This window comes from Triturus cristatus, chromosome 2_2 (genome assembly GCF_964204655.1).
Source record: "Triturus cristatus chromosome 2_2, aTriCri1.1, whole genome shotgun sequence".
Classification (NCBI taxonomy): Eukaryota; Metazoa; Chordata; class Amphibia; order Caudata; family Salamandridae; genus Triturus; species Triturus cristatus.
Window position 1 is genome coordinate 808,257,859 of NC_140582.1, and position 21,579 is coordinate 808,279,437.

At 47.8% G+C, this 21,579-nt stretch overlaps 1 protein-coding gene across 1 annotated transcript in view; it reads right to left on the reverse strand.

Annotated features, from left to right (window-relative positions):
* Positions 1-21,579, reverse strand: part of CWH43 (cell wall biogenesis 43 C-terminal homolog) — a 546,701-nt gene that overhangs the window by 284,419 nt on the left and 240,703 nt on the right. Inside the window, exon 7 of the mRNA XM_085642112.1 lies at positions 4,454-4,708. Coding sequence (XP_085498238.1) covers positions 4,454-4,708 — 255 coding nt within the window. The remainder of the gene's footprint in view (positions 1-4,453; positions 4,709-21,579) is intronic.

Here is a 21,579-nt window from a genome sequence, read left to right on the forward strand (position 1 = left end):
GTCGGATGCATTAACCTCCAACAATCCACCAGACCGAAGGTATCCAAGAGTCCGCCAAGCCACGCCTGGGCAGCAGGGAGGGCCCTGGGCGGGTGGCGATCCAAATCACCCGAAACAACAGAGTTAAAATCCCCACCCATAAGCAAAAGACTGTCAGGAAGCTCAAGCATCATACGACCCAAGTCTGAGAAGGTGGAGTTCTGGAGGCCCGGGGGAACATAAACCGAAACCAAGGAAAGGGATTGCCCCTCCCACCTCCCAGTCAGAGCCACATAGCGCCCTCTATCGTCTAGGACAACCCTGGTGATCTCTAGCGGAAGTGAAGATCGTAGGAGAATGCCCACCCCTCTAGAGCCAGTGGTGAAACCGGAATGGGCCACGAGTCGGTATCCCCCCCTGTTCATGGCATGACAAACATTACCAACCAGATGCGTCTCCTGTAAGAATACCACATCAGGAGTCAAACGACGCAAATACTGCAGCACAACACCCCGTTTGATACGATCCCCCAATCCGTTGACGTTCCAAGACATCAGTCTCAACCCGTCCCCCCCCATCCCATCCAGTAGATCAAGGATCCCCCTGCAAATAGCGCGACACCGGAAACTGAAGCAGAGCCCATACCTCGCCTTGAAAACAGAAAACACAAATCCAAACAACCCCACCCACCCACCAACCCCCCCCCAAATTCAACTCCCCCCACCCTGCACCCCTGCGGTCCAGAAAACCACCCCAACTTGCAGTGTGCCTGTCGCCCTACAAACCCCATGCTACGAAAAGACCCCGGAGGAGGAAAGGGACCCGTCCCTGCCCGCCCCCAACACAGATCATAATTAAACAAAATGTAGAAAAGAAGTAGAACCCAGCCGAACAAAACAAAATGTCAAAGTCAAGGACCAAAAGTCACTCCGAAGGAGGCCCGCCACTCTCAGCACCACCAGAAGGCCCAGGCCGGTCACCCCGGTCCGGCAGAGAATCCAGCCAGTCGCTCACAGCCGCAGGACAGTCAAAAAAGGTAGTCCGGTCTTCGTATTCCACTCGGAGCCTAGCAGGAAAAAGCATCGAGTACTTAAGACCCAGGTCCTGGAGACGGCGCTTCACCCCCTGGAAACCCATCCGCTGTTTCTGGACAAGTTGGGTGAAGTCCGGGAAAAAGTTAACGGATGAGTTCTCATATCGGACCGGGCCATGTACCCGTGAGGCCTGCAGAATCGCATCGCGGTCTCTGTAGTGAAAAAGTTTTGCGACAATAGGCCTCGGGGGGGGCTCCCGGTCGCGGCCGACCGCCTGGGACTCGATGGGCCCGCTCCACGGCAAAGAACTTACTCAGGCCAGCGGGGGCAAGCTGTTTGAGGATGAGTTCCTCAACCACAAGATCCACCGGGCGATTGTCTGAGGTCTCTGGAACACCTATGACGCGGATGTTATTGCGTCGAGCCCGTCCCTCGAAGTCCTCCAGCCGCCGGGCCATCAGGTCGTTGGCCGACTTGAGGTCGCCGAAAGCAGTCTGCAGGTCCGACACATCCGTACCAAGGGTGGACGTCCGCAAATCCAGCGATTGAACCCTCTCATTCGTCTTAGAGAGATCCGCCCGAATTAGCGTAACATCAATGGCCACCGTGTCGATTTTACGGGCCAAGGCCTCGTACTGCTTAGCGATGGTCTCCTTGATGCCATTAATGGCGCCCATGATGTCCTGCAGTGACAAATCCTCTCGGGATCCCCTCTGCCTCCCATGTTGAGCCACGCTCACCGAAGGGGACCACCGAGGAAGCGTCAAAGTGGCACAGGCGAAGCCGACACGGGCCCTACCAGGGACCGCAATGTGGCGGTGCGAGAGGATCAAAGTCAATGGGCACACTGGTGTCAGGCGGAGGCAAAGACACGAAGCGAAGGCCGAGTGAAAACCCAGCCGCACAAAGCAACTCCACTGTCCAGCCACTCAGAGATCCAAAAGTGAAACCGAAAGTGATGAGACGGCCGCTGGCGCAGCCCCGATGCCGTTGTTGTTCAACTATGCCCCGGCTCCACAGTTCGCCTTCGCACCGGGCACAGCCATCAGTTGGGCCTCAAAAGTTCAAACCACCATAGATCAGGTCTCCCAGGTCCGATTTGGTTTCTGAAAAGAGTTTAGGGTTCAGCCAACGTTCATCTTCCAGAATCCGTCAACCAAGTCAGGATAAAGTCAGGATAAGTTCCGAGGAGCAGCGAGGGTCCGGGGAGCCCTGTGCTCACGCGACCATCTTGGATGCGTGCTAGGCTCCTCCCATGTGATACAGAATTGAATGGATGATAATTTGGTGCATGTAAAATAGTCCCTAAGGAACTGGAATGGAATCACTCCATAGGTGGTACAATGATACACCAAACAGCCAATAGCAGGTGGTGAGGGAGTAATTCTAGTCTAAACCCAAAGTATGTATTTGTTTAATGATCAGTAACACAATATCTTTCTGACAACAGCTAAAACTGCCTGGAGCCAGACCACTGGCGTAACAAAACTTGAGGGGGCCCTCCTGCAAGGTACGTGGATGGCCCCCCTATAGACTCAATCAGGAGCTCTCTGGTCAGAGTACTGTGCTGAGGGGGGCCCCTGGAGCTTGGGCCTGCCCCCCCCCCCCGGCCTGCAGGTGCTGCGGGGGCCTGTGTTACGCCACTGAGCCAGACCTAAAACACCAACCAATAGCAACCGACACCATTAGAAGCCAAATATCATTTGCATGCTGCAACTGGAATAGTTGGAATGTTCATCACAGAAATTTAGCAGATGTGCAAAACCCCATAAGATAACAACTAGATGCAATGAAGACCTCTAAACTGGTCAGCTGGGTTTTCCAACAGCGAGAGGGCTAACTGTGAAAGAAATAATGGTTGTCAAAACAATTAATGTCGGCAGCCGTGAATGTGAAGATGCCCTAGAAACTATTATGATAAATAGTAGGGTACTTAAAAAACCAGAGTAGGATGTTTATTTGTTTTTATAATGTAATTAAAAAGAGTTGTCCTGTACATTTTATCTCAAGCATCCATCTTTACCTGAAATATACTTGAGATATAATTTATTTGATTCCCTGTGTATCACAGTGGAAGGGATGATGTTCAGTTTAGGTTAGAGCTATCCAAAAGAAGGTAAAAGTGATCTTCTCTTAGAAAGTGGCAGTAAAAATCTGATGTACTTCTACACCAACCGTTTTGAAGTCGCAAGATTTAACTTCACAGAGTCGTTTCTCGCATTCCTCCTAGTTAGTTCGCTCCCCATAAACCCTCTATCTCTTGGAGGATAGAATATGACACACATGCTGTGACTCTGAATAGTCTCACCTTGCCCGTAGATGCTGTGGTAGGAGAACTGAAAGACAGCATTAATGTATTTATGACTAAACTGTATCCTTACAAGCACGGTCAGATTGGTAACGCGGGCACTCGGGAAATGGCCGAAGGGCCGGTAGCCGAGTTCTAGCTGTAGGCTGCTTTTTTGAGCAGCTTGGGGGCTGTCTGTGATGTTAGGATGCCGCCAGCGGCCCACTGGGTGCCTGAGTGACCTTCCCAGAGGCAGATGGGCAGATGTATCACTCCCTTTCTTTCACTGGCCCGACTCATTAATGTATGCTGATTGAGCGGGCAGGGTGCCTGAGGAGAAGTGGTCTCACTTGGATTCATGTGCGGCTTAGCAGTGTGAACTAATCTGTGCAATTTCTTTTTTCATCTAAGTGAAGTTAATAAAACATGCCCCCCACCCCCTTTCTTTTCATAAAACTTCGCTGAAGCAGTGTATTGCGGAAAGGCAATACGCAAATGTGGGCCACTTTTTTTTGGTGTTCCCCGGGCCGATTTTTGATCCCAATCCAACCCTGCCCACAAGCAAGGGGTACGCTGGTGGTTCTTAGAAGGATGATCAGATGAGCTTGGGTAGTTCCAATCATTCACCAAAGAGTAGACAGACTCCTTAAGAGATGGCTTTGAAGAGGACATCACGTTCTGGTGAGTTGGGGGTACTGTCATTCACCGTGGCATGTCCCGAAATGAAGGGACCACAGAATTTGAGGAAAGTGCTGTGAGGGATGTAAAAGCAGTCCTTGGCTTGGAAAGTTGAGGGCCCTTGAGGGAGAGATGGTATGTATACATGTTGCCTCAAGTGCATACCACTGAAAGGATTTGGAGAAAGTGAAAATAGGAATATATCTACATACTACAGACAATAAGCCAGGGCAATGATTACATGGTTGTGCAAATCGTCAACATAAACCAAATTATTTTGATTGCAAAATATACAATTGTTATTAAAAAGACATGTAGTAAGTCAATTCTTTTCATTTAATGTAGCCCCCAAAATGTTTGCTGCTTAGAACAGTCTTGAGGTGAGCACATCTGAGTCAGCTCAATTCCAATTTCAATTCACACTATTGTAAACTGTTATATTAGATAGTACACTAAAGCAGAGTAAGGTACGTACCCAGAAGGATGTGGCTACGCTCCCGGGCATATTCTCCTCCTGGAACAAACTTGAAAGCAGTGCACCAAATGCAGGCTAAAATTTCCAGTACAAAAATCACCATGGTGGCACCAAAGACTTTCCCAGGGTGGCCGGAGCTAATAACCCGCCCAGTCAGGTGAGGCCAGACAGACATGGTGTAAACAGCAAGAACACAACCGGAAATGAAGGCGCCCTCTGTCTGTAAATAGAGGAGTCCTCCTGCAGCTGCTGTGCCTGTCGGACAAAGGAAAGGACTTGAGTTAACTGGTTTTGAGAAGGCAAGTTATTACGTTTTTTGAGCAACTAAGTGATGTCTACATCAAGCACATTTCGTAATGTTAAAAATAAATAGTATCACAATGTCTAATTTGATACAAAGCTTGTACGGACTTAGGGGCTCATTACGATTGCGGGAGGACCGCCACCGCCAGCCTGTCAGTTGTGGTATGCCCGCCAATTCTGAGGGCCAATCAGACCGCCTCATTACGATGGCGGGCGGATCGTTGGGGGTCGGACACGGTCCTGACAGACAGATAGAATCCAACCGCCAAGTGGACCGCTCGCATTAGCCAGAATGGTGACAGTGCCTGTTAGGCACCGCCGGTCGGATAATGATATAAATCCCCGCCAGCCTTTCCATGCCAGTTCAACCGCCATGAAAAGGCTCGTGGGGATGGACATTGGGGGCCCGCCTTCCCCCCGGCCCATGCCTTTGGGTGTTGGGGGGCACCAATGGTACCCTCTACATATCCCTGCACCAAGTGACAGGCACTGCTTGGTGCCTGTCATGTAGTACAGGGATATGTAAAACAGCCCTTCTTAGGTCTCGCCTGACCCAGCGCATGTGCTGGTCTGGCGAGACTTATTGAGAGGGCTCCAAAAAGTGCTACCAGGCCAGCCTAAAGCTACAGTGCATGTGCGCGGGCGCGCGCGCCGTGCTTTACCACGATTACTTTCACTTTTGCCAACGCACGGCCGCTTTGATGTTTGATTGTGATTGCGGCCGCTTAGCATAGCCAATAAGTCTCGCTTTTGGGACCTTATAAGTATTTAGTTATGCAACTGTTGCATGGCTAAACACTTATAAGGTCCCAAAGGCGAGACCTATTGGCTATGCCAATGCTTGTTACCATTGCGGTGGGTGCTGCAGCCAGCAGCACTCGCTGCAATGTTAAAGGTGGGTGATGTGACCACTACCATGGCGGTCTCATCCTCATTCCTATTGTGGGACTGCCGCCTTGTTGGCGGGTGGTCCCAAGTAGGAGACAATGGCAGATGGGCTGAACTCCATCGGCCATCGTAATCAGGCCCTTAGTTTGTATTTACTTGACCTTCTTCGTCCTCGCTGTCACCAATACCTGGAGAGCATCAAATACCCAAAAAGTGCTTTTCTTCTCCTCCTTTTGAAAATCCACACTTTCCCTACTGCAATTATATCTTTGAAGTATTTTGAAGTCTCTGTCATATCACCTTCTCCTTCAGGACTACCACTGTAGAGAATGAAATCCTACCATAGAACCCTACAATAGTTTTTAAGCAGTCCATGAATTATCTGGATAGCTCTCATCTTAGCTATATCTAATCTAGTCTTGTAGATTTGTGATCACTGGCACAGGACCCAGTGCTACAGGTTGGACTTGCCGTTGAGCAATATTGGAAATGAAAAAAATACTTTGGGATCCCATAAATTGTGAGTCAAGCGTTGGTAACAAAAGAGAATGGAGTCACAGGGGTGGAGTCATGAGCAGCGCATTCTGAAAGTCAATATTTAAAAAAAAAAACTTTGACCGAAAGAACTTGGCTACAAGGACAAATGTGATAGTACATCTATTTCTTTCTAAAATATCTGATGGGCTAAGGCAGCGTCTACAGCGATGTTTATGTGCCCAGCAATTTCAATGGTATAACAGGAAGATAACTCTGGTGGTTTATGCACTTGCAGAAGAAATCCGTGCACAGTCTGGTCACAGGCTTGACTCATCATAAAATATTATAGAAATAGAGATCCTTATGTAACCAGTATGTGACAAGTTATAATAGTTGTAACATATCTCAGTGAGTTATGAAACTGCATCAAGGAGGTGCATGAAAATACAAAGCAGAAGAGAAGAATGTGTTGTTATTCTAAGGTTGTTAAAAAGGGTTCCTTTGGGTAGAAAGAAAGGTTCATCACTAAGTGCTATAAACATGGTTATTAGTCGTATTGCTAATGTAGGCATATGTATCGTACCTTCCTACAGTGCATGCAGATCTCTTACACCCAGAGCTTGGGAAAGCTGCTTCGGAATGCTAGCCTGGCACGAGCACTTGTGACAAGTTGAAGATATTTCCGTGATTGCCCTGCATGAAGGCGTTCGGCTCCAGAGAGACCCAGCCAGCATGAGAGTCAGACGAAAGGACTGGTTACCCCTGGGTTGGGCCCCTGCTGGAACTGGAAGCAAGTCACCCCTCTCACCCCCTGCAGGTTCTACTCTGAATACACAGCAGGCCGAGTGCGGGCACCACTGGGTGTATCAGAGCGTCAGCAGGCTGCACCAGGACAGTCAGTACATTTCACTGGTGCCGGCCCCAGATCTTCGATCTGCCTCAGTATTAGCTTCTAGATCCAGAATCCTGGAGGATCCTCCTCATCAACAGCGCTGCAGATAAGTTACAAACTGTGCTTAGTTTGAGCCGGTGGCTGCCGGTGGGGGGCACTGCCACGTATTTTTGGGTACTGGCACTTCGTTTTTGGCATCAGATACTGAGCGCGAGCTCGAGCGGGAAAACACGCACAAATGGGACAGAAGGAGGACTAGAAAGACTGAAAACCGCCACAGAAGGAGAAGGATCCCACAAGAGGGAGGTAAGAGGGCCAGGCAGTCTCTGGTGGTGGACTGTGGACTACAGAGGCGTGAGGTGGTTTGAGACTGCGCAGTACTGGCTGGCGTTTAATGGCACCACCATGGGCTTCTGAGCAGGGCTTCGGGCACCGGCCCTCTTTCCTTTACAAATTATGCACTGGACTTACAAAATAACCATGCAACCTCCTCTTTCTATTGGTCAGACCTAGGCACCCAAACATTCCCTGCACAATTCCGTCTAGTCCTATTGTTTGCAGACATTGAGGTCTCCGAAAAGAAAATCTCAACATGCAATTTTTAGTTGATGACTTCTAATATTCCCTAGTTTTGTTGACATTCTGCGCAGGTTTTCATTCCCACAAATGCACTCCACACTTTGGGGTCTTGATCAAATAAAAATGTGCCCTCAGTCGGCCAATGCACGATGCATCAGTCGTCGCTCACTTTTGTTTGCCGAAGCATTCCCTGTCATCGAAGTAGGCAGCAAAGAAAACCAGCCGACCCGGCCAAATACTAGTCTGGTGGCCAGCTGCAGCTAATCTAGTCAATGAGGCCTGGCTGATTACATTTCTGAATACATAAAGAAATCTGAGTAATGATACGATCTTCACAGAGTTGATCGTCCTAAGAGCTCTAAGTTCAACATGTCCCATGTGTCAGAGTGGATTGGTTACAGGCACAATACGGCAAAATGTAGGTGTGTGTCAATTTCAAAGCAGCGCTGTTGCCTCTTAACAGTCCAACCACATGCACCAGGGTTGGCCTGTCCTTGCAGACTGCGGATAAAACAAAGGGGCTTATTTACAGCCCCTTGCCCCTCAGGTACGTCACTTTATCCCATATTAAAAGAGACTCCCTGATGGCGCAAGGGGCTTGTAAATAAGCCCCAGAGTCTCCAAAATCTACCTCCATGTCTTGCCAGTGTGTGCAATGCATCCTCAATTCATCAATTGTTCTCAGAGCAGGATGACACCGAAGAGCCATGGAGGGCTGCAAGAAACAACTTGGTGGTGCATTGTCCTCTGGTATGTGCACTGGTACCCTTCCACAGGTTACTGTTAGACCCCGATGAAAGGGCCACCGGGCAGGCAGAGCAGAGGCTGCTGAGCCACAGCCTGGGGGGCTGAGGTTGTTTGCCTCTCCTGTCCCGGGGTGCTTCCTACTACGGCTCTGCAATCTGGGCCAATTATAAACCTTTCAGCACTTGACTCTCAGTGGAGGATGAACAGTTACAGGCTTCTCAGGGAGGTTAGTGAGGGGGTACATACGCTCAGCACTTAAAACCCCACCCAGAAGTGCATTAGGATAAATGTCCAGCCCTGTGCTTATCTTCTGAAAAGATAAGCACTTCATGTGCTTCAGGGTGCAGGCCCTCAGTCTACCTATTCTACCTCCACTCTAGCGGCTTGTGGTTTTGGTGGCGCAGTCTCTTCCTCAGGCGCAGTGCGACTCCTCCTTCCCCTCTCTTAGCTCACAGAAACTTTGCAGGGTTAACAAGCCTAAATAGTCTCTTCTCTCACCCATTCCTTCTCCTTGGCAGCATAGAGCTGCTGTAGGCCTCCCATGGGTGAGCATGTCCAATGGAGGTGCGCAGGACTGCCTGCACGGCTCGTGTCATTCCTGCTGCAGCCGCACAGTGAGTCTCCAGAGGGTGTAGGCTTCTAGCATCAGCCTCTGCTGGGCTCTGGCGGTCTCTCTAAACTGACAGGTGTCGTAGGTCTGAATCCTCCAGTGAGTACATGGCCAGTTGTGCTGGAGTCTCCGAGGGTGGAGGTGGTTCAGCAGTCCTCTTCCACGGACGCAGAGCTCCAGCGATGACAGCGCACTTCTAGGACCTGATGTGAGCCTGATGGCAGCTGTCCAACCGGGTTCTTAGGTTTTCAGTTCCTGGTTGCCGGGTACTACTCAGCACATAGTGCCTTGAGGCGACAGCCTTGATCTGCAAAGCAGCAAAGCTGACTTGGCAACCTTAGGAGTCAGAGCCAACCTGGCTACTCACTGAGGGTACTCTTGGCAGACACAGCAGTTTCACAGATTTCACTTTTGGGGCAGCTTTGAGCGCACACCAGAGTTGAGAGTGCCATGGTCATGCCGTCCTGGGTGGCAGGCATGGGGCAAATGTCAGTCCTGCCTTCAGTCGGATCTACCGACAGGGCACACTTAGATAATGGGGATGGCATATACGCTTCTGAAGCACCGCAGTTCTTCCAGGATCTCTGGGACTCTGGGTCCACAACATCGACCATACCAGTCACACTGTCAGAGAGTGTCTGGTCGATGGACCCTGGGTCTACCCCCTTTCATTTGTCAGCTCCTCCTGCAGGGTGGGCTTGCTCTTTCTCCTTCGCTCCGGCAGGGCTCTTGGGATTCCTGGAACAAGTCTCACAGTTCTTTTGTTAAACAAAACTCCAGGTGATGTCCCCTCACTCGCCCCGATTGTGCAGTTCACTGGGTACTCTGGGGAGCAACACAGAGAGAACTTAGAACTGGAGCAACACGTGGGTCAGCAGCTCCCACTTTTATAAAAAGTCAGCAGACAGGAGATTCTTTGGCTGCTTTTGCAGAACCGGCTTGGGTCAGTTCTCCTGCCATGTGTCCTTATGAGGCTGTCTTCCAGCCACAGGCCTTTATCTTCAGTGATACCCTTCACAGCAGGGTGGTCTCCAGTTTGGAGCACTGACGTCAAAGGCACAAAGAGGAGTGAGCAAACAACACACAAAGGGCTTCTCCCTTTCTAAAGGACCCTTCACACCCTGACATAGAAACTGCAGTCCCTCCCCCCACACCTCCCATCCACCAAGGGTCAGTGTCAGGAAGACTGATGAACAGCTGCCTGGATCAGAAAGGACCTAATGGAATTTCTCCAGAGAAGCCCGTCTCCTCTTTCCTGCATTTCAGTGTCTGGGTTTTCTCCCTCCAGTCTAAAGAATACCAGCAACAACTGTCTAGTTTCCATTTACTTGATACTGGGTGAAGGCCTTGTCATACTAAAATCACTGTAAAAGGTGGCATGCAGTCACCACTGCTTTACACGTGCGAATCCCTGACAGGCACAGTAATCCTCTATTCACTACAGAGGGTCCGCTTAGTACATTCCTCTGGGTCTAGGGCAGGTCCAGATCCATTCACAAGTTAAAGGCAGGCCTTTGCCCATGAAGGGGGTGTTCCTCTCCCAACAGTTACATTGCACCACTATGTTATATACGCCTTATATACGCCTTTAGGAGAGGTGTTTGTAGAGTAGCATTAATCAGTGGTGGCTCCTCCGCTATGGCGGAGGGGCGTCACTCCCCTTGTAGCCTCAAAATGTGAAAAATAAAACAATAATGAAACGGATCTATTATCATTTAATTTTTGAGGTGCTGAGGGCTGGGCGAGTTTGGGGGCAGGCCATTGTGAGGTAATGGCAGAGGGAGTGGTTGCACTGTGATCAGTGCGCATGTCAGTTTGGCCAGCCGTCTAAGGCCAGCTAAACTGACAATCTCACTGAACAGTCTCCAACCCAGCTGCTTTGCTGGGTTGGAGACAGCAAAGCACAGGCCCCTAGTCACTCTGGGACTGCAAATTCACAGCACTAAGGCCAATCCTAATGCTGCTTTCAAACGTGAAGCACAGGGTCAAGACTGATTTGCATATGGCCAGGTCTAAACTGGGGTGGCATGGTGAGCAAAAGAATGATGCATTTAACCCAGATCTCTTGACTGGGGGTGAATGCTTTGATTTGTTCTGCATTCCGTCCATCAATTGTGTGTCTTTTGCTTTCTCGCCCTAAGTGCACCGGGTATGCCCAGACGAGGGTCCCGGGCTCACTGTGCCACTGGATTCCAGCTATCCTGCCTGAAGAGGGGTGGAACCCTGAAACCGGTCCTAGGATGTTTGTTTCCGGTCCAGGGAGGACCTGGCTTGGCAGTTCGGGCTGGACTGTTCCCATGAGGCACAGGGTCAAAACTGATTTGCATATGGCCAGGTCTAAACTGAGGAGGCATGGTGAGCAAACTATTGATGGAATTAACCCAGATCTCTTGACTGATTTGTTCTGCATTCCGTCCATCAATTGTGTGTCTTTTTCAAACATGAGAGCAGCAACAAGATTGGCCACAGGGGAGCCTGGGAGCCTGTGCTGCAGCGAGGACACAGAGAAGGGCGGCGTGTGGCAGGTAAGTTCTTTTTCACTATTTAAAAAAAAAATAAAGTTTCCTTGTTGTCAGTTTCCGCACCCTCCCCCACTCCTCCCCGTCGTCCTTTGTCATTGTCTCTCCCCTTCATCCTGGCACTCCGCCCACACAGCAGCCACTTCTGGCATTAATGTTCAGGTGAAAGTAGGGTCAAAAATATAAAATTTATATAGCTGCCAAATTCCCTAATTTCATTAATGTAGGCTTATATCCCCCAGTACCTAGTCCTGGTCCACCCGTGTTTGGATCTTGATATGGGATACTAACCCTGAACAGAGTCATCTCTCCTCCATCACTCCAGTGCTCTTTGGTTATTAACAGCCTCATAGGCTGTTGCAGTGAGACCTCTCTTCTTCACGACTGCTCTCCAGACCTCAATCTCTCCTCACTCTATTTCCTGTGACAGTCCAGAATACTGCTTCGTCAACTGGCATTTTACCTGGTCCACCAACTAGCAGGAAACAACAAGCATTTACAATGCAATGGTCTCGGCAATATTATAGGTAGAGCTATTGGTATTGCTCATTATTTTTTTATCATTTTTGTATCCCTAAATAAATGGCATTGTCATTTCTATTGGCATTAGGTTTTTTTTGCATATGTGATACCTATTGCATTAGCAGAGAGAGAGTGAGATAGAGAGAGAGAGTGAGGTATTGAAATAGAGAGTGAGGTAGTGAGCGAGAGTGAGGTAGATAGAGAGTGAGGTAGATAGAGAGTGAGGTAGTGAGGGAGAGGGATTTTGTGAGGTAGTGATATATAAGCATAGAGTGATGTTGTGATGTAGTGAAATAGAGAGAGAGGTACATGCACCAGAGTGAGACCGAAATAGATAACACTCTGTCACGGCAGCGCTCTGAAGAAGTCACGAGCGAGAGAATACGCCTTCAGGCGTTTTACTTCAGCGACCAGCAAATGAATGAGCAAAGCTGCTCCATACTGGAAAGCACATACACACCCAGAGAAATGGAAATAGTCTCACCCGCCCATAGTTTGCGTGAAGTGAAGAAAGTTGAATATTTACCGCTTACATATTTTGTTCTGTGCACCTTATTAAATAAAAGGGAAGGGTAGGTTTAAAGCATCCTAGCTGAACATTCCGGTTACCTGCAAAGCAGCTGTGAGATCCCTCGAGGCTAGAACGGCCGACCTTAAAGCAAGGGGCACAAGGTTCAAACCCCACCCACGCCTCACCTTTCTGTGATTCCGGGCAAAAGACTTAATCGTGAATCTAAAAATGAAAGCAATGTGGTTCCTTTTGTAGAGCGCCCTTGTAACCTTGTGCCAGGTTCATACTATGAAAAGTAGACAGGAGCCGTATTTGCAAAAGGGCACATATTGCGGCCCATGTCTTTCATACAAGACCTGAATATTCTTACCTACAGCCCCCCGCAGGTCTTAATCCTGAAATCCTCCAAAGTCTTTGGATATGCATCGAACTGCTTTAGCCTGTGCAGTTTGTCCATGACCAGTATCAGCCTCAGAAATGCACTCACTTCCTGGACTGCACAGCCAAACACGCTACCCTCAAGAGCACGCGCAACGCATGCAGCTAATCCTCGTGCACCTTACACACCTCAGACACTATACCTCTCTTGGGCCTTGTTAATTGGGGATTCACGGCCTGGCCGCAAGCCGCGTAAGTTGAGAAATGATAACTACCCTACTTGCTCCTCCCTCTAGACGAAGGCCACATCCACACCCAACATGGCCTCTGTGTGACTTGAGCGATTCAAGCATGAGCGGTACTGCCAAGTCAATATAAACAATACGGTTAACCGATGCAACGGATGCTAACGTCCTACATAAGCAAAGACGATCAATGTGTTCTAGTGTATTATTCTTAAAAATACATTTCACACTAGACACGTTTGCGATGTTTTAAAATATGCACGGTAACATCGAGAATGTCACGTTCGTCTCCAAAATACCGTCTCCGCATGCCTCATGATTTCGATAAGAACTACAATCTGATAAACAAAATAAAAAGGTTGGTTTGAAGACGGCTGCTACGATGCAGTTGTAGCCCTGCTTTGTTTGAACACCAAGCTTCTCTCCCTCTTCCTGAGGCACAGTCAGTTCTCGGAGTAGTGAGGAAGAGCTAGAGTGCTAACTTTCTGTTTGTGTGAAGTGCTAAAGCCAGGAGGGCGGCTGTTTTCACGTTATAAACCTTCCCCCACCCTCCGAGCATGTAGCAGCATTAACGAAGCATACGTAAAAGGTATCACATGCGAAATTATTTTCTTAAATTCTCTAAGATTACATTTCGCCCCTCCGGAGATATTAATTCGACCACTGTGCTGCTGGTTTTGCATTTCCAATTTCATTGTGAAGCCCGACTTCTGGAAGACAAGGACCCTCGAGGATCGGCAGCATGGTGTAGTGGCTGCATCCTATTTCCTGTACACTGCTTGAATACAGCACACATACAGAAACCATGCAGTCGGATGACGGAGGAATGCCAACGAACTGGGGATACACTTCTGTTACGTTAAGAGTGATGGATTCAAAAGCTGACAGGAAGTATGCAAGATGAACATCTGAAATGGAACACTGGAAAGCCAACCATATGTAGGAGAATCTGGCCAAATTAGAAGTAGGTAGGAGACACCACCGCCTTTCTTCGAAGCAAAGCAGAAATGCCTCGGAGAAACGCAGTGGCGTTTTCAGATTCGGGGGCGTGTTTCTTTTTCTCTCCTCTTGCCATTGGCTGGAGGAGAGAAAAACACGCCTGAGAAAGGGCGTGGCTAAAAAGTGGAAAGAACAGCACGGAACACGCCCCCGAATCTGAAAAAGACGGAGCCTATTTGGAGGGACAGCTCTCTCCTCCAATGGCTGGCCTCCGTTTAGGAAGCCAGCCAATGGAGGAGAAGCAAAAAGAGAGGCGGGCTAAATAGCCACTCTAAGAAACATTAAATCTCCGGACTTCCGGTTCTGCCTTCGGCAGACCGGACGGTCCCTCGACCTAAAAAGGTACCCAGAGGTGTAGCTGCGGCTGAACCTTCCCACGGTGCTGCTGAGCAGGAGTTGACCTCTCCTTTCTTTTACCTCAAAAGCTCAGCTTTTTAACAAAGCATTTCCTATTTCTGGGAATTATTTTTGGGTTTATTTTTTTCATGTTGCAAATAACATTGAGTATTAATGATTTTATGACGATTCTAGACACAAACAATAAAATGCTGTGTATGCAGTTGAAACAAGTGTAATATATGGTTCAGAAGAGTTTTTATTAGCATGTTTTCGTTAGGCCACATTTTAGTGAAAAATGCGTGCCGTTTCTCTCTCTGTGTCTTCGCTCCTGAATTCATCCCTTCTATCAAGTCCTCCTGTGTTTCTTTTCTCCTCACAGGCTTCGCAGAACGAGAAACAGAATGATATAATACCGTGTTTTTCCAAAATTTGCCTGAATTGTAAATTAACTTTCTAGTGTTTTTTCGATATTGGGTTAGCACGTTTGTACTGGTGTATATCAGATTGTTTAGAAATGTTACAATTTAGCTGAACTTCCTATGAAAACATGTTGCTGGAGCTGCTTCAAATTTACTGTGACGTTGAAATCCCTGATTTGTTCAATGATGATTACTTTTAATCATGCCATGCAGAATCTGTGCCTTTAGCTAATATCATATGCAAGACTTATGTATAAGAACTCCTTGCTTGGAAAGTGAGACAGAGACTTTTTTTTCCACCGGAGATGCTGTCTGTTTTCCTTGTGATTCTGACAGATACATTTTGAGAGACATTCCTCTTTCTACAAGGAATCCTAGCCGATTATTTATGATTTTGCTGCTCATTTGAGACTTAAAATTATTTATTGACTTTTGACTATTCTGTATAACTGCAACTCTGGGCCTTCATGGCATTTATTCTGTACCATTTGATTTTGAGATTTTGTAATAAAACTCTTTAACCCATTGTGTGCTCATGACGAACCCAGCTCGTCATGAGGCACGCGCGATTGATTCCCCGCCTGTGCGGGAGAATCAATCAGTGGGCGGAGTCGTGACGAGTTCAGCTCGTCATGAGCACAGCTCCACTGTGCCTCTTGACGAGCTGGGCTCGCCACGAGTACAGCGCCGCCTTGCCGCCCCCTCCCCGTGCCACGGGGGAACTACCCCCGCGGCAAAGGGGTTAACTTTTCCATGTTCTAGAACCCAGCTATTAAGTTGTGTTTTTTTTTTTAAACCTATTTTTTTTTATTGCATTTCGTATTTACTTTGGCATCCTTACAATAGGCATAGCTTGTAACATTTTATACATCCAGTCTAGTATACTTTAGTCCTTTGCAGCTCTCCGCCACACCCCAGGTATATCCAACATCTTATTACAGCTGGTGCATTGCCTGACAGTGAACTAAAAGAATGTTGACATTTTTACAAACATATTATTACAATATTGCTACTAACTATCCCGAACTACCCACTTCCCTCCCTCCCCGATCTCACTCGTACCGCTCCTTCCGGTCTTGCAAATGTGGACTAAAGCCTATGCTGGTTGTCTGATCGTGTGCATGTGCCACGCTACCTCCTGCATATACTCTGGCTTTAGGGCTTGGTTATTTTTGTATATGTTAGGTTCTGCTACCTATGGCTGGGTTTCAGCTGCCGCTATGGACATTAGAGCTTCCATTAAAGCATCCCATTCTAATGCTATTGGTTACCTTCCGCAACCCTTTAAGCTCTTCCCTGTGAAGTGTTGCGCTCTCTGCAGTGCCCCATCTTATGATTTCCGAGTGCCATGTCAGGACGTCCGGAGGTCTCCGTGATTTCCATCGCATTGTTAATGTTGCGTATGGCTAGTATAAGTGCAAGGTCCATAAATCGGTATTGTACTTTGTATTTGTGTACTTGTGTATGCAATCCTAGTATGCACTCCTCCACCGTGTTCTTCACCTCCCGCTCTGTTGCTTCCCCTATTCTCTGCCTTATGGTGTCCCTGTATCTCCGTATTTTTGGACAGATCCACACAATGTGTATTAGGTCAGCTCCTTCTAATGAACATCTTGGGCATTGGTGCTGTGTCTGGGGGAACATTCTGTCCAACCTATGCGGGGTAAGGTAGGCCCTGTGTAGTACCATGGTCTGTATAAACTTAAATTTCGTGTTTCGCGATACTTTCCTCGGGTGCTCTAATACCCTTGTCCATTCCTTATCTGTGAGGGGCCTGTTGATGTCTCCTTCCCACGCCACCTTCAGGGTGCCCAAAGGGGCCGCGGTATGCGTGCTGATACCAGTGTATAGCCATCTTATAAGATGCCGACCCCTTCCCATGTGATGCACCATTTTAACCAATTCATTCGTGGGAGGTTCCTGCCTGTTCGGGGCCCAATGCTTTCTGACATATTGTGTCAGTGCGGCATGTATGAGGTACAACTGTTCCGGGGCTCCAGTTTCATTAACAAATGTGTCATGATCTAATAGCGTCCCATCTCCGAACAAATCCGACGTTGTGGTGATTTCCGCGCTCAGTCACGGTGCTAATTTGCGCTTCGTAAGCTTACCACTCAACAGGGGGAACCCCAGTAAGGGAATATTCCCTGCGTATGCCCTGGACGGTTGTGTATATTGCAGTGCCGCCCTCCAGCAGCGAAGTGCCGTGTCTAATAACGGGGGGGGCTCCTTAGGGGCCCACCTCCTGGCAGCAGCAATGCGTGTAATTTACCATTATCTATGTCTGCCTCTGTGTACCCTATTTCCTGCAAGTTGCGGCCCGCCGTCCAGTAAGACAGCCACTTCAACTTGTCAGGATCCACAGGACAGCGCACCACCGGCCAGGTATTAACCGTGAGCCGACGACGTTCTACAGGCAAACTACAATTCCCGACGGGCGTTGCGAGTGACGCGGCACGTGACTCGCGCTACGCCCGGCGCGGACGTAAGAGGGGAAAGGTCGACTCCATCGGAGCCGATTATTCTTTGAACCAAGACGCGACCAGGAAGCGCTGAGTGTCGGTGACGGAGCCAAATCGGAAGAAAGGAGTAGGTAGCGGTACGCAGGAGTCCCCGGAGTCATCACTCCCGAGGTAGGCGTGTTGTATGCCGAGCTCTTCCTTCGGCTCTTCCTCGAACCGAAGTTGAGACGCGGTCTCAGCAAACTTGTAACATTGTCGGGAAGTTATCCCGGAACTTTTGCAAAGTGTCGCCCCTCTGTTGGAGAGACCGGCTGGTCTCATGCAGAGGAGCTGTGGTATGCTATTGGCCAGACGAGTTGTAACAGGCAAATAAAGAGCCCGTTCAGTCTCTCGAAGTGAGAGAGCCCAAGACTAACAATCCAGCTGGGGCATTGTACTGCATGTATGTACATAGGCTAGTGCGGAATAGAAAGTCAAACAGCCTCAGGTGTGGTGAAACAAATGAGGAACGTTCAGTTGTAATAGCGGGTATTGCTGGCAAAGCAGGACGGGCTATCAGACAAGCCCCCACAGCCAGTCATCATTATTGTTTCTTTTCTCTCTTATTCAGACATACGAGAGAGCCTCGTCGCGACGGGGTGGTGCCAACTACAGTGGCTTGGAACAAAAAGGGGCATTCACAAGTGGGTACATGGTTGAGAGACGATGAGAAAGAGATGAAATGCTACCTGTGTGTGTTCTGCAGTGATAATCCATACCTATGATCTCTCTTTTCATTTGTATTAGTTGCCTGAGACCACTGGTCACTGCCTCTTGCTCTCCCATGTATGTCTTGACGTACCTTCTTTGCTTTACAGGTGAGGGGGCAATTTAGGTGTGTAAGCGCTGGTGTTTATGATAACGCAAGTGTCTCCTCCTACTTAGAAAAGGGTCTCATAGGTGTCTTGTTGTTCTTTGCTTTTCAGATCTCCCTCCCTGCAGTCCCTACCCTTTCCTTCCCCCGCTCGATCACCCCAAAAGTCCGTGTTCACCCACACGCCGGACTTGGGGTCATCCAGAGGTGGGCCCCCCTAGAGCATTAACACAGCCCCGGGGACATCGGAACGGAGGAACCTGACACAACTGACAGGCATAGAAATAAGCTCGCAAGTCTGGGACTCCCAATCCTCCCATTCGTGTACCCACTTGTAATTTTTAGGTCTCGCCTGATCCAGCGCTTGCGCTGATCTGGCCGAGACATTTTGTATACAGGCTTTTCAAAGTGCTGCCGTGGCCTAAAGCTTCAGTGCACGTGAACGTGCACGCGCGCAGTGCCATGTGTCTCTCCTCCGTAGCACTCGATCGTAATCGCGATCACTTTCACTTTCGCAGCCGCGTTGCCAAAGATTGTGTATGTTAATGCTTTTGTTATTTAAAATGCAATAGGCCTCGCCTTTTATTAAGTTAAAGCCATTTGCTTTGCTAATAGCAAAGGAAATGGCTTTAACGTAATAAAAGGCGAGGCTTATTGCATTTTCAATGCTTGTCGTGTGTTGTTACTCAGTATCTTTTATTTAGTCTGTGAGCACTGTTTTCTTGAATGATTTCTCCTATTCCACCCACAATACGAGATCTGGACCTGGAAATCCTTAGGCAGCATTCTAAATTGGTCGGCTATAAATAGCACAAATCCATGTTTTCATTAAGAGCAGCCACATTCTTTCAGCGCTTTGTATTATACATACATTTCACGTTACTGTTGTCTTACCCGTTTTTACGTCAGCGGAGGCGAGGTCTTTATGTGCAACGTAGAATGTCACTTTCTCTTATTTGATTGTGCCTGGACATATACTACTGGTGGTACCTTAATGCAACACGTTTTCTTCTGAAATCTTCCCACCTGCCCGTCTTTAAAAAGGAGTTACAGAATCCATCTTATGAACACAGACCCGGCAATTTCTATTCCTAAACAGTTTTTTTATTTTTTAAGGCTGATGCGGCGTCTGCCGTTACCCCAAATTAGTTTGATGAGCATTGTGTTCAGCACTTTGAACGTGGTGTGTGGGACCATTAAGGGTAGGTTAGTGAAATAGTATAAAAGTCTCGGTAGCACCACCATTTTTGCGAGGGCCACTATTCCCATCACCGACAAGCTATTAAGTTGTGTTAATGATTTATTATGTTACTCTAATAAACTGATGTTGGGTGGGGTGTTCTCTTACGCTAGATTAACCCAGTAGTGTACCCTACTGAGGTAAATTGTGATATTTTGAAACTTTGGGGTGTCACGATGTGTGATATGCAGTCCTGATTATTAGGGATCAGGGTTTCACCCCAACCCAATAAGGCACAATCTGTCTTATACCTCTTTGCTCCATCCGTGGTTCTCTCTCTTCCTCATTCAACTGTTGCTGTCAGACATTGGTGAATTGTCCATCCAGGACAAGAATTTGGAACCACTCTCACCTTTGGCCTTTCACTGAATGGCGTTGTCAGTGATTACACCTGAGACCCTCTTGTTTATATTTTGTTTACTAAATTCTCATATCAAAGAGAACTACAAAGCATGTCAACATCACTGGCAGAGCGTTCTAAATAAACATATTTTACCACTATTCACTCAAATTACATTATGAGGGCGGTCCTATTAAGATCAGAAGGCTTTCCTGGTTTGTGCAGGTAACAGGAACCAATGAGGAGAAGTAATGAGGTGTGGGGAGGGATTCCAATATAAGGAAGCAAAAAGAGGAACTTGGTCAAAAAAGTATGGCTGAGATCTGGGAATTGAAAGTCAGGAAGAGGAATATATAAAACAAACACAATGTAAATCAATGTTATATGGGATAATTGGAACTATAAAGGAGTTAAAAGGTCATGGTATGAAATACTTTTAAGATTATTTTAAAGAATTTTACTGAGTGTAATGGAACAGCTGGAAAATAACTATGAGGTGAAGAGCAGAGGCGTGTCGCTGAAAGGTTTTTATCTTGTGATTGTTGACCTAATACCATGTCTGGGAGGAAGAGATAGCAATACTGCAATAAAAAGTAAACTACATTTCAGAAGAAAGAATAGAAAATAACAATAATAATACATATTTTGTAAAGCGCAAACATATCACCCCTTTAGGTTTCAAGGCGCTGGGGTCCTCTGTGAGATTGAGTGAGCTATTGCCCAGAGTCCCATGATGGTGAACTGGGCTGCAGCCAGAGATTGAACCGTGATCCCCACGCTCCAGGGGGGCCCACTCTGGCCGCTGTGCCATACCTCTCCCCAAAATGCATTAGGGTTTTTCAGGTAACCAGGATTTTTGTGTTTGAGAACGTCCGATGGGAGCGCTTTACATTTACATTTTAGGGTCTGTAGACAGAGAAGTGATAAAAATTAAAAAACACTTCTCGCTTAAGAGATAATCCAGTGCGGATGTGGCTGGACAGGAGAAAATCTCAAGGCTACTTGATTGGAATCTAATAAATCAGGGGGAGAAGTCTGGAGTCAATTAAAAAAATAGAAATACATTTTAAAAAATCCTGTCAACTTCTAGCCACATCCTTTCCGTTTTGAGAATCCACTGTAATTACCTGCCCGGTGTGTGCTCAAACACAAAAATTGCCTATTTCTGTAAATCCAGAGGAAATAATGTCACTATAGTTTTTCTTTTATTCCATTCCACTTTGAGTATCTCCTAATATTCAAATTGCGTTTCTTTCCATTCAGAGTTCATCAAACTATGGCATGTGTTGACTTGTTTCACTCCCTTCGCAGTTCCGGGTTTATCCCTTTCACTTTCACTTCCCTTCCTTCTCGTCCTTTGTTTCCCTGGATGCTTTTTTAGGTCTCGCCTGAGACAGTGCTTTAGTGCTGCTCTGGCGAGACTTATAGTAAGCGAGTTTTGGAAATGCAAACAGTGGCTTTTCAGGCCTCCAAATACAGTGCATGTGCGCCGTCGGGGCGCGCGCACCATTTGGAGGCCTGAAAGCACTCGTTTGCTTTCACTTTTCGCAGGCCACACGGCAGCTTTGAAGTGTGATCGCGATCGCGATCGCGATCACTTACATTTCGCGGGCGCTTTGATGTCCTCAGTGAGCCGCGCGGCCACTGAGGACATCAAAGCAGCCGCGAAAGTGCTCAACATATGCCAGCCTGCGTGCCTCTCTCCCCTACCCCCGCACAGAGAACTTACTTTTAAGTAACTTACTACAACTGACAGGGTAGCAATACACTTCTGCCAATTTTCTATGTTCTCAAACAAACCTC